Genomic DNA, 11,864 nt, shown 5'->3' on the forward strand with positions numbered 1-11,864 from the left:
TCCAACCCAGCCACGGCTCCGGGTCCAGTTAAATCCGGTCCCCCCCCTGCAGCTGGTCCATCTGGGGCCCCTGGAAGGCAAGCTCGAGGTTCGGTGCCAGCCCCCCGCTCTCTGCTGAGGGGATGGGGCAGCACTAAGAGGTTCCCTTTACGTACTGTGCCCCCAGCCACGTGCTAACAAGCCAGCCTCATCCAGGACTGGGCTGTTTGGGAGTGTTTTAACCTTACAATCCTGCTGCAGGTGGAGTCACAATTTAGTTTTTATTAATCAGTATTTGCCCTTTTGGTGTGTATTTCTCTTACCCAATTATACTCACGAGCAGCTCATTGTATGTTTCACACGACAGGATTTTTAATTCTCCCTCCCCCACCCCCACAAAAATCTTTTATCTGAAAGAGAAACCAAACCCTGGGAACTGAAGCTGTTGAGCGTGTAAGGCAAGCTAAAGCTATGGGCCAGCTCGCCGGTCTCGGCCGAGGCCGCGGGAAGTCGCGGGCCTCCGAGCCTCCTTGGAGGTCTTCCCGCCTCTGCTCCCGAGCTGGGAGGCTAACGGAGACTCACCGTTTCCCAGGGGATATAAAATGGGCATTGTTTTCTCTTTACTATAAAAGAAACACGTTAAGCTCAAAAACGTAAACAGCGCAAAGTCAGACATATACGTAAATAAATGTAAATAGTAGAAAGGAAAAGGAAAAAAACAAAAACCAAACAAGCAGTAAATAAGTAAAACATAACAATGCACAAAGTGGAAGCCCCTCGTTCCTCCAGTCCCTGGGTATTCGGTTTCTTGGTGACCCGGGGGACCCTCCAGGCACGACCAGCATGCACACGTGCACACCCAGCACACGCCGTCCTCAAAGAAACAGCAGTGTGCCCTGAACCTCGTTGTGCGCCTTCCCCTTTCGCTTAGAAATGTATTTTGCAGATGGCTCTGCGTCAGTAGGGAGACGCCCTCGCTGGTCAGGGCTGCGGGGTCCCATGGCGCACTCACCGTACTTGCGCCCCGCGAAGGGGGCACTACGGCGGCTGCCGGTTTGTGCTGATGTCCAAGTGGTAAGAGGAGAAGGTCTGTACTGACGGCGCTTCTGCAGGGAGCACTCAGGCACGTTCGTATCTTGTGGGACAATGGTCCAGCCCCGGCAACCGTGAGCTTTGCCGTGGGGCGCTGGCGTCTCCGTCACCCAGCAGGTGGGGACTGATTTTACACGCACACGCACACGCAGATGCACGTCGGCCACAGACACACACGTCTACACGCGTACGTGAGATCAAAGCGGGCAAGGGTCCTTGTCCTTGACAGACAGGTGCTCGCACGCACCAGAGAGCGGACAGGCCACCCGCGGTTGGCTTGCGGCGCCCCGCTGCCCAGCTGGCGAACCGAGTTCATATCTGTCCTCAAATATCCAAGACCATGTTAACCATACAAAACTGCGTCCTCGGTGGGTCCAAGCAGTTGGCTGTCGGGATGTCATTCGGCTCAACCCCGTGGAGAGGCTGAGCATCCTCCACGCGTCTGCCGGCCACCCCTGAGCAGCCCCTCCGTTCCCGCGTGGGGACCGCCAGCCGGGCCCCACCTGCCGCACGTGTCATCGGGAGCATTCCCCACCCCAGGGGCCCCCGCCCGGCAGGGAGTGCAGGCCGGTCTGTTCGGGGTTCGGGTTCATCTGGCACAAAGGACGTCCTTTCCCCCCCTGCTGCCCAGCCCCCACCTCCCCGCATGCGCAGCGCAGGCAACACTCACGGCTCCACAGTGAGTAGGCGAGGCGGCAGTTGAGCCGGCGGTAAAGCTGCTTGTTCACCGGCCAGAGGACTAGCGTGCAGAGCTGGACGAAGTTGATGACCAGCCCGCTCACCACGAAGACGAACCCGATGAGCAGGTGCACCATGAACTGGGTCTTCAGGTAGGCGAGCAGGCCCATGGTCGCTACTCAGTAGCGAGTGCAAGGTCCTTCACTGAGAAGAGCCGTCCTGGAAAGGACAGGGACAGCAGTGAGGACGGGCGCCCGGGACCCCGGCGGCAGCATGCGGAGGACGACCCACGGGGCGCGCAGCAGAGCCCGCCAGCCAGCGGCTCACTCACGCCACTCTCTGCGGCCTTTCCTTCTGGAAGGGACATAAGCCACTCATACGTCACGCACACCGCCCCACACACACTACACACTCTCACACACACCACACACACACCCCCATGCACACAAGAAAGGAAGAAAAAAACCTAAACGAATGCCCCCAAATATTACTAGTGATTGATTACCTCTAGGAAAAAGCATTACAGATAGTTTTTATTTTAGACGTTTTTTAGCATCATTTAAAAGATCAAACTGCACATGAAATCTCTATAGAACAGATCCATACTATCTCAACGATTTAATTCCCACACTGTGGTGCACTTGGAAGCTAAGAGCCTCTGTCTGGGCTCTGGCACAGCACGGTGACTCACCCAGGGGCCTAACCAGTCTTTCTCCCCTTTCCACGTGCATCTCTTACTTCCAACAGTGAAGCCCAAAGCTCACACTTCTTGGCTGCGCTTGTCCTGTGAGCTGCCCTGTAACCCCCCCTCGTGGCAGAGAACCAAGCAGGAAGCTGTGATCCAAACTCAGGGCTGCCCGTGGTCCGCAGGAGAGGGGCCCGCATGCTCTCTGGGGATGGGGCGCGGAGCTGGCTCTGAGACAGGCTCCCCGACTCTCCGGGGCAGGTCCTGCTTCACTCTACAAGCTGAGCACACCTGGGGGCACCAGGGGGCCGGCTGCCCCCCGAGACCAAACCGACTGTGCTGGAAACAGGCCGCTGTGATTTCTGAGGCTGAGTCGCAAAAGCACAACTTTTGCCCGGCCCCTGGTCCTCACGTGGTCGGCTCAGGGGGAGCCAGTTGCCGTGTCAGGAGGACGTTGGCAGCGAAAGCTGGCCGTCCAGGCCCAGTCAGGCCTTCGGATGCCACAGCCCCTCCGCAGCCCCGAGCCACCAGCCCGCTGTGGCTGAAGGGACAGGGAGGGCAACTAAGGGCAGTGTCTGTCTCAGACCAGTGCTGGGATGGTTTGTTACTAACTGGTTACTCCGCAGTTACTGTAACTGATCCTCTGAACCTAAAGAACAGAAAACACACGGGGACAGCAAGACACTTCCTACTACATTGTTGGGGACACTGCAAACCGTCCCCTCCAAGCAAACAGCAGCACAGACAGCTGACTTGTTCGGGGTCCAGCCGTGAGAAGCAGTAGCACCAGATTCCAACGTAGGCAGTGAGATTGCGTCCACACGCTTCCCACGGGCAGGGGACGCTTCTGGAAGGCAGAGTCCCGAACATGCCAGCCAGGCCAGGCCTGACGACGTACTCCTTCCATGTACTAGAGCTAATGGCTTTGTCTGGACCTGGCACCAATGCCCATCCTCTAGCACCTAACCGGCAGGCTCTCTACCCGCACTCCCACCAGAATAACCAGGGTCCCCAGAAGCCAGCACATAGATTGCCGTATCAGCCGTGATGCTTTTAAAAGCAGATTCCCAGGTTCCATGGCCGACCTGCTGATTCCATCACTGGGGCACGAGGTACATGTCCATCAAGGTGCAGCTCAGCACAGCTCAGATGTGCTCACTGGTGCGCAGGGTGAGGGCACTTGGAAAGCCACGGCCATGGGGGCCGTGGTCACATCAGGGCACTTCCCTTTGTCCCTGCCCAGGCAGCGCCCAGGCCCTGGCAACGCCACCAGCCTCTGGCACTGTGGATCCGGCTTCCTTTTCTCTAGGCTCACGTGAGTAGAAACACCCGGCAGCTGCCTTGTGGCTCAGCACAACGTACACACCACCGTTCAGCCTGAAGGCATATCGACCTTCCACAGCGCGGAGGTCCCAGTCTGCCGACTCACCTGCCCATGGCGCCTGGCGACCATGCATGCTTGAGCACAAGTCTGTGCGAACGCAGTCTCTCACTCGGGAATCTATTTCAACCCCGAGGTTATGAAGTAGCCGGTCCCTGGGCTGCCTGAGTCTCTGATGTAAGAGTCCATCCCCAGGATTCCCTGCAGAGCTGCACCGACCCTTAGACACGCGTTTCTCAGGGCCTCACCACCACCACACCCCTGTCTGCAACGCTGGCTTCCGGGGTCCAGCTGGCCCCCTGCCCCAGACCCCGGGGCTCGGCAGGGACCCTGACGAGGGCTGACGGATGTGGCCTGGAGCTTCATTCCGACAGCTAGCCTTCTTTATGACTCACATTCACGACCTGCCCTTGTCCTTCCACGGTCACCCCAGGTCGGTCCCACCGCTGTCTGCTGGGCTCCCGGGACCCGAGGGTGAGCGTGGCCCTGGGATCTCCTGAGGCTGGCGTGTTCTGACCTGCTATTGGCCACCTGCCTGGGCTGTCAGTCTCTGGCTTGGACGCCCCAGAAGTGGGGTCCAAATGCATGACTCCATCACTCCCTGTGGGCCAGACTCCATACTAAGGAACATCAGCCGCAGCGGCTCAGGGGTCCTCCCACATGCCCACCCCACGAGAGCACCCAGTGCTGACCGTCTGCTTGGATGCTGCCCCGCTCGGCCCGCACGCCCCCAGCCTCTCCCCGGCCTCGATGGACACAGCAGGAGTGCGGTGGGGGAGGCGCAACTCAGGCTGCCGAGAGCGCCTAAAAACGGCTTAACTCTGACCAGACAAGTGTAAGTCAGGCTCTGCACGTTTGCACACAGTCCAGCACTCTCAAGTTTTCCTTTTTAAATAGAACTCCATTCTTGCAAATGCAGCCCATGGGGTCTGATGCTCGCGGCGCCCGCCGGCCACCACCACCACCGTCCGTGTTCAAAACACACAGCACCGAGCTCTTCTGTAAAGTCAGGAAATGCATTTCATTGCACTTCCCCTTGAGGTCCTCTGCAGGACCTTATTGTAATGTAGCAGATGATGCTTCAGGGTCTAAGATTCTGTAACAGAAATCTGAACAAATACCCAAGCTTGCGTTTCTGCTGCAGGGCTGCAAGCTAAGCAGCTCCCCTGCAAGCGAAGTACTTGGTGACGCTCCATCCTGATCATCTCCGTCTGCGCGTCACCTCTGCTTATGACCGACCGTGCTCAGGGCATCGGGAACTCTGGGTGACGCCCCAGGATTAGAACCCGCAGCGCTGGGGCGTGCTCGTCTGAGCTCCTACAGACAACGCTACACTGTGCCCATGCGGGTTGCACTCGTATCCGTTTCCCGACAGCATACCACACTTCCGTAGGTCAGAGTCCCCTGGGCCCAATCCAGGGTGTCACGGTGTCACACAGTGATCTTCGTTTGCAGGTTCCTGATGACTATGAAGTGATAATAAATCCCATAAGGTGGGTTCCTGGAGTCTAGACCTCCATGTTACAGAAGAAGAAACGGAGGCCCAGCGGCTTTAAGACCTGCCGCTCAGGACAGGGAAGCCAGAGCCCAGCCCTTGGCCACAACGCTGCTCCCCGACGTGAGCGCCCGATACACGGAGAGGAGAAGGCCCAGCATGCAGCCCTTCACCCTGCCTGAAGGACACCGGGATGAGCCCCCAGCGCCCAGGCCTCCGAAGACGCCAACTGCTTACGAGGAGCCTGGAGGCAGAACAGCCAGCCTGTCCCCCTCCCACGGCACCTTCACGCTAATGCTCGGATGCCGTCGCCGAGGCAGCAAGGAAGCCTGGCCTGTCTCTAAGTCCCTTCATTAGATAGTAGGTCTAGGTTGTTCCGGAATCCTGCATCTGCACAACTTGATCCTGACGGTGAGATGGCTGCCTCCTGAGTTTGCACCCCTAGGCGAGCTGCAGGGGGCAGGGGACGAGCTGCACGCTCAGGCTCCTCAAGGTGGGGCTACAGGGTGGAGCCAGCCCCCCAGGCTAGAAGGCCCAGAACTGACTGCTGGCCAGTCGACAGGGGCAGAGGGCCAGGCGGCTTGGCGAGGCTGAGCCGACGTTGTTCACAGAGCAGCAAGGCGGCCTCACGTGGGAGCTTTGGTGTCACTGGCCACCACAGGGACGCCGGCCCCGGGCCTCCAGCCCCCCAAGAAGCGGGACCCTCAGTGGTTCGGACACCCTGTCCCTCCCAGGGCTTCCGCTGCTGATTCCGAGCCCGCGGTTCCCGCCGCCAAGCTGTCTGTGGCTCAGGGCCATGAGGGGAAGCGAAGAAGCACCGTGGCGCAGCTCAGCACCGTCCTGAGCAGGGCCTGACCACTCTCAGACCCCAGGGGGGCACCTCTCGTTATGGCTGAACGGAGTCCCCCAAAAGCTATGGCGGGGTCTTAACCGCCAGCACCTGAGAATGCGGCTGTATGTGGAGACCAAGTCCTTAAAGAGGTGATGGCGTTAGATGAGGTCATCGGGGTGGGCCGTAACGCAATCCGCCCGTGTCCCCAGGAGAGAGGTTAGGACACAGCCTCCCTCAGAGGCAGGCCATGTGAAGACACAGGCGGACGCGTCATCTGCAAAGAGGTTCTTCCCCCACAGCCCTCCGCAGGAGCCAACCCTGCCAAGCCCTCGATCTCCGACGTCAGCCTCCAGGCTGTGGGAATAAATGTCCGCCTGGCCCTTGGTGCTATGACCCGGCTGCCCCAGCACAGTGACCCACCTCTTACAAATATTCAGGCCTCGTTCCCAGTCCCGTAATTCGAGAAGCGTGCAGGCCCACTCCCACGTCCAGCTGTAAGCATGGCGCTGCCGCCCAGGGCCTGCCCCAGGGCCTGCCGGTGAACCGCTGCCGGGCCTTCCCGAGCTCAAGGGCAGACCCGTCACAGACGCCCGCAGACCCTCTCTCCCCAGCACTGGCCCTATTGTCCCTCTTCGTCATGAACTAGCCGGTCCGGTGGTCTGACATTCAGATATCCTCCCAGGCAACCCCCCACCCTCCATCTTGGTGGAAACCCCCATATTTCCAACAAAGCCTTTGCACGGGAACAGAAACCGAGGTCCACCATCCTCCACACCCTCAGTGGTGGCCGGTGACCGTGTGCGGACGGGCTGCCATTTCGTTTACGCGTGGACTCAGCGCCTTTCACGCCTCTGCACCTCCCCCACACGGTGTCCACGTCACAGCGGGGAAGCAGCATGGGACCCTGCGACGGCATCAAGCGGCCCCGCAGCTGTGCCTCCAGCGTGGAGCTGCGCTCGTGACCCGCAGTCCCGGCCCCTGGGAGCCCGGGAGGAGGCGCCGCCGCGGTCGGCCACTCCGCCCGCCGCCCCGTCCCGCCGCGCTCAGAGCCCGGCGGCCTCAGCTGGCCTGTCTGAGGGTGGGTGTAACCTCGGGCAGACGGGGGCTGGCGATGGCAGAAGACATTAAATACGCCAGAGATGCATCGCTTTTGACGTCTGATGCGTGGTCTGAATTACGGGCTAAGAACCGCTGCGTTCCAGGTGGATTTCGGTCATCCGCACTCAGAGCGCATCGTGAAGCAGAACTAAGAGGCGGCCGCCAGCTCCCTCCCTTCCTCCTTGCCCGTCTGCTCTCCCACCCCACAGGCGAGCACCCCCGTGCAGCGCGCAGAGCGGCCCCGGCCTGCTCCCAGGCAAACAGGAAGGCTGGGCTTTACCAGGCGTGAGCCCCGGTGTTCGGTCTGCGTGTGGAGAGTTCTCCGAGTCAGGCAGCTCCGGAGGACACGCTCTCTGAACAGGACGGACTGCTGAAAACAAAGAGGAGAGGAGAGAGAGAGCGAGAGCATGGCCTCTCCCAAATATTCCTCAACTACCTAACATAATGCAGGTGGCAACGTGACGCAGAACCAGGACCAAGCCTCATGCTGGCTGAGCAGACACACCTCACTCACGGTAGGACTCTGGCTGCTTGACCGGCTCCTCCTGGCTCTTGCTGTAGACACGGCCTGGACGAGCGTGTCTGGGAGGTGCCCCGGCCCACGGCCGATCTGATGTGAGCCGGGAGCCCAGGGCCGCTGGCGACAGACATCCTGCTGACAGCGACACGGCGGGGCAGAGCCAGCCCGCGGCCTGGGAGGCACCGCCTCAGAGGGTGCCCGGCGCCAGGAGCGGGGCGCACACCCTGCGGCACCTCGATGACATCACGAGTGAGAACACAATGCCGCCACTCCTGCCCACGCTGAGCTCGCCCCGATGCTGAGAGAAAGGGCTGTATCCCCTCAGCGGGTTACTGAACGAGGCCAGGAAGCAGCAAGGGTATTTTCACGAGTCTAGCTAAAATTTCAGATTAGACAAACACAGTCCTCTTTTTGAGGCTTTAAGGGGCTACCTTTAGTCCCTGGGTAAATTCATTTACAGGGACCACCTCGTCCTTCTTTCGGCCGAAAAACAGGACATATTACTTTGCTAATAATCATCTGTTGCCAGTCCAACCTCAGCATTTGTAACCACCAAGAAGTCTAAAAATCTAAGAGGAGGAGTAAAATCATCACTATTTGCAGATGACAGGTCTGTATCCTATAAACCCAAGAGAAGCCGCTGTAACCGAAGCACTACCGTGACCAGGGACAGGTGCAGAGTGGTGGAGAGAGGAAACACAATGGACAGAGATCCATCCACGTTCTCGGAACATCCGATAACGAGCTCTAACTGAAGTCACTGAGGGCACCACGACAACAGAGAGGTGTAGTTATTTCTGACTTAGTGGTTCCAGGACCCTGGCCCCAGGGGGTCATCTGAGACCCTGGAGCAACCCAGGCTGGCTTCAGGGCTCCCCCCACAGACAGAGGCCTCGCAGCCTCCCCACTAAGTGAGGGTGGAAGGTGGGCCCCACGGCAGTGGATTCATAGCCCCAGGCGCAGACTGGCCGACTGCAGCCACTCGAATGACCCCAGCGGAGACCAGCAGCGGGACCGCCCCACGGGGCCCAGCCCAGATTGCTGAGCCATGGAATCCGTGAGCCAATAAGGCGGTGGCAGCTCTGAGCATTGCATCTAGGGTGGTTTGTTAGATAGTGATACATGATACAGGAATGACACACGAACCAGTCTTTCTAAGATCCTTTATAAATGCAACTGAATCCTAATTAAAATACCAACAGGTCCCCAGCCTGCCCTGGAACTAGACAGGCAGATCCTACAGCTCATATGGAAAAGCAAACAGGACAGAGAAGCCGAGAAACCGTGAGAAAGAGCCAGGAAGTAGTAGCCTACAAGATATCCCAGCTGCTACAGAGCCTCGATAATGCAGGGTGAGGCCTGGGCCTCCGAGCCGACAAGCAGACCCGTGAAGGCAAGCAGGGCTGGCGCCCGCACACCCCACAACCACCACCCACACCCGCATGCTGGACAACCTGCCTTACACATGCACTCACTTCCCGTCGTGTCTGCACTTGGGCACACTTGTCTTTCTATTGCGTTTAATGCTGTTACAATGAACAGAACCCAAAATGGACTTAACGCCATTACCAGGCTCATGAGAATCCTAGCATCACATATTTTCTCAACCAATGGGTAAAAAAGATCCAATTAAATGACATACGAAAAGCTCCCCTCAGGCCCCACAAGTACCACGCAGCCTCTGTGGGCTCCCCCACCACATGACGCCAGGTGGGAATCGAACCCTAAGAGGGCACCCCAGCCCCAGATCTAAGCCCTAAAGGAACCCCACCCCCTCTTGGAACTGCTGGTCTGGGATGTACGTGGGACCCCGTTCCAGTCAGTGGGACACAGGGAAGAAGTCCGCAGGGACTTCTAGGAAGGCATCTGCTCTCCTAGGATGAGACAGATCCCTCTGGCAACGCCCTTTGCCCTTGGCCCTCTTCAGCGAGGAAGGGTGTCCCAGCCTTCCTGGGATCCAGAAGACCCACAGTGTGGACAGGAGGAAGCCCCTGGTCCTCTGAGGCCGGAGACCACGCAGGCAGCTCCCGTCTGCAAGAGGCAGAGAGGACGGAGTGGCAGGATTTAACTCCTGGCTCCCCACCGCCATTTCTGTTACTATTACTCGCGCAGGTCTGCATAGACCACGTCGGTGCTCTGTCCCGGTTTGCCGCACGGACGACACGTGCTACCTGTACGTACATTTGTGACCAGGAGCACGGCTTCTTCATCTTGAACCTCTCACACCCCATCACGCCACGCCCATGAAAAGGTTCCTGGAAGAACAATGGGACCAGAGCCTCTGGGAGCGCGTCCACCCAAGAGTCTCCTCTGAGAGCCTCAAACTCTGGCCCGACACAGACAGGTCGCGGTCTCTGGGGAGCAGGTGCACAAAGCTCGTGGGAGAAGTGGCTTGGGGCTCAGAGAAAAGGGAGCCGCCAATGTCGCCGGACTCATTGGAGACCCTCCAGGCAAGAGGCTTCCAGAAGAGCCACATTGATCAAAGCGGCCCCCGCCCCAGGCCACCCCCCTGGTGGTGGTAACACTCATCCCCAGCAGGTGCCATCTGAGAAGGGAATGGGAACCGCGGACCAAGGACAAGGACAGTAGGCCTGTCACCCCCCGGTGGTGGCTGCCGGGTCTGTTCCCACCGTCACGTCTGTGGAAGCCTGGCAGGTGGGGGAGGCCAGAGCTGAGCGTGCACAGCAGGGGAGGGGGGGGTGGGCAGCTGCTGAAGGACCTCCGGGCCCCCACCGCACCCCACCTACCCCAGCTCTGCAAGCTCCAGCGTCGTTGGTCCCTCTGAGGTGGTTCAAATGGTTTTACTGGCTGCAGCAGTGATGTTCATGGTGGGAGGGATGTGAGAAGCTCCCACAGCCTGGTGACTACACACTAGATCTGTGACAAGTCCCTGGGCCTGCAGGACGCAGCAGGCGCTCCTCACACCAAGGCAGCTGGTGGTGCCAGAGCAGAAGAATGCTCTCCAGCGGGGGCAGATTGTGGCAACCGAGTCCCAAAATGCATGCATGCACACACAGGTTCTCATACGCGCATGTGCACACATGTACACCCTCTCATACACAGAGGCACACATGTGCACACGCGCACACAATGCTCTCATACATGCATGCGCATACGTTCTCATGCTCTCGTGCACAATGCTCGTACACAAAGGCACACACGTGCACACATGTGCTCGTACACGCACATAAGCATGTGCACCACACGCTCATGAAGGCACACACGCGTGCACATGTATGCACAGTGCTCTCATACATGCAGGCACACGTGCACATGTGATGTACATGTGCTTTCACACACGCATGCATGCACACTCATGCACACACGCATGCATGTGCACACGTGCCCTCATACACACACAATGCACACTCTCATAATGTATGCACACGTTCTCACATGCATGAATGCACTCATGCATGTGCACACGTGCTGTCATACGCACACACAACACATGCTCTCATGCATGCACACACATGTTCTCATACACATGTGAATGCACTCATGCACACACGCATGCATGTGCACATGTTCTCATACGCACACACACAATGCACACTCATAATGCATGCACACACATGTCATACACGCGTGAATGCACACATGCATGTGCACATGTGCTCATACACATGCACACACAATGCACTCTCATAATGCATGCACACAGATGTTCTCATACACGCATGAATGCACACTCATGCACACGCATGCATGTGCACACGTGCTCTCATACACATGCACACAATGCACACTCATAATGTATGCACACACATGTTCTCATACACGCATGAATGCACTCATGCACACACGCATGCATGTGCACACGTGCTCTCATACACACACACAATGCACACTCTCATAATGCACGCACACACATGTTCTCATGCACGCGTGAACGCACACTCATGCACACGCATGTGCACATGTGCTCTCATACGCACACACAATGCACTCTCATAATGCATGCACACACATGTTCTCATACACGTGTGAACGCACACTCATGCACACACATGTGCACATGTGCTCTCATACACATGCACACAATGCACACTTTCATAATGCATGCACACACATGTTCTCATACACACGTGCATGCACACTCAT

General features: G+C 58.2%; 1 protein-coding gene across 3 annotated transcripts in view; it reads right to left on the reverse strand.

Moving 5' to 3' along the window:
* AGPAT3 (1-acylglycerol-3-phosphate O-acyltransferase 3) overlaps positions 1-11,864 on the reverse strand; it is a 153,220-nt gene that overhangs the window by 21,960 nt on the left and 119,396 nt on the right. For 2 of the 3 annotated variants that reach the window (XM_035030080.1, XM_035030079.1), the window contains exon 2: positions 1,742-1,968. In XM_035030080.1, coding sequence (XP_034885971.1) covers positions 1,742-1,919 — 178 coding nt within the window. In that variant the 5' untranslated portion in view covers positions 1,920-1,968. Of the gene's footprint in view, positions 1-991; positions 1,638-1,741; positions 1,969-11,864 lie in introns of those variants that run through there. The other variant, XM_035030081.1, reaches the window with a different exon arrangement.

This window comes from Mirounga leonina, unplaced genomic scaffold (assembly GCF_011800145.1).
Source record: "Mirounga leonina isolate KUSES-001 unplaced genomic scaffold, KU_Mleo_1.0 Mir_353, whole genome shotgun sequence".
In the NCBI taxonomy this organism is placed as follows: domain Eukaryota; kingdom Metazoa; phylum Chordata; class Mammalia; order Carnivora; family Phocidae; genus Mirounga; species Mirounga leonina.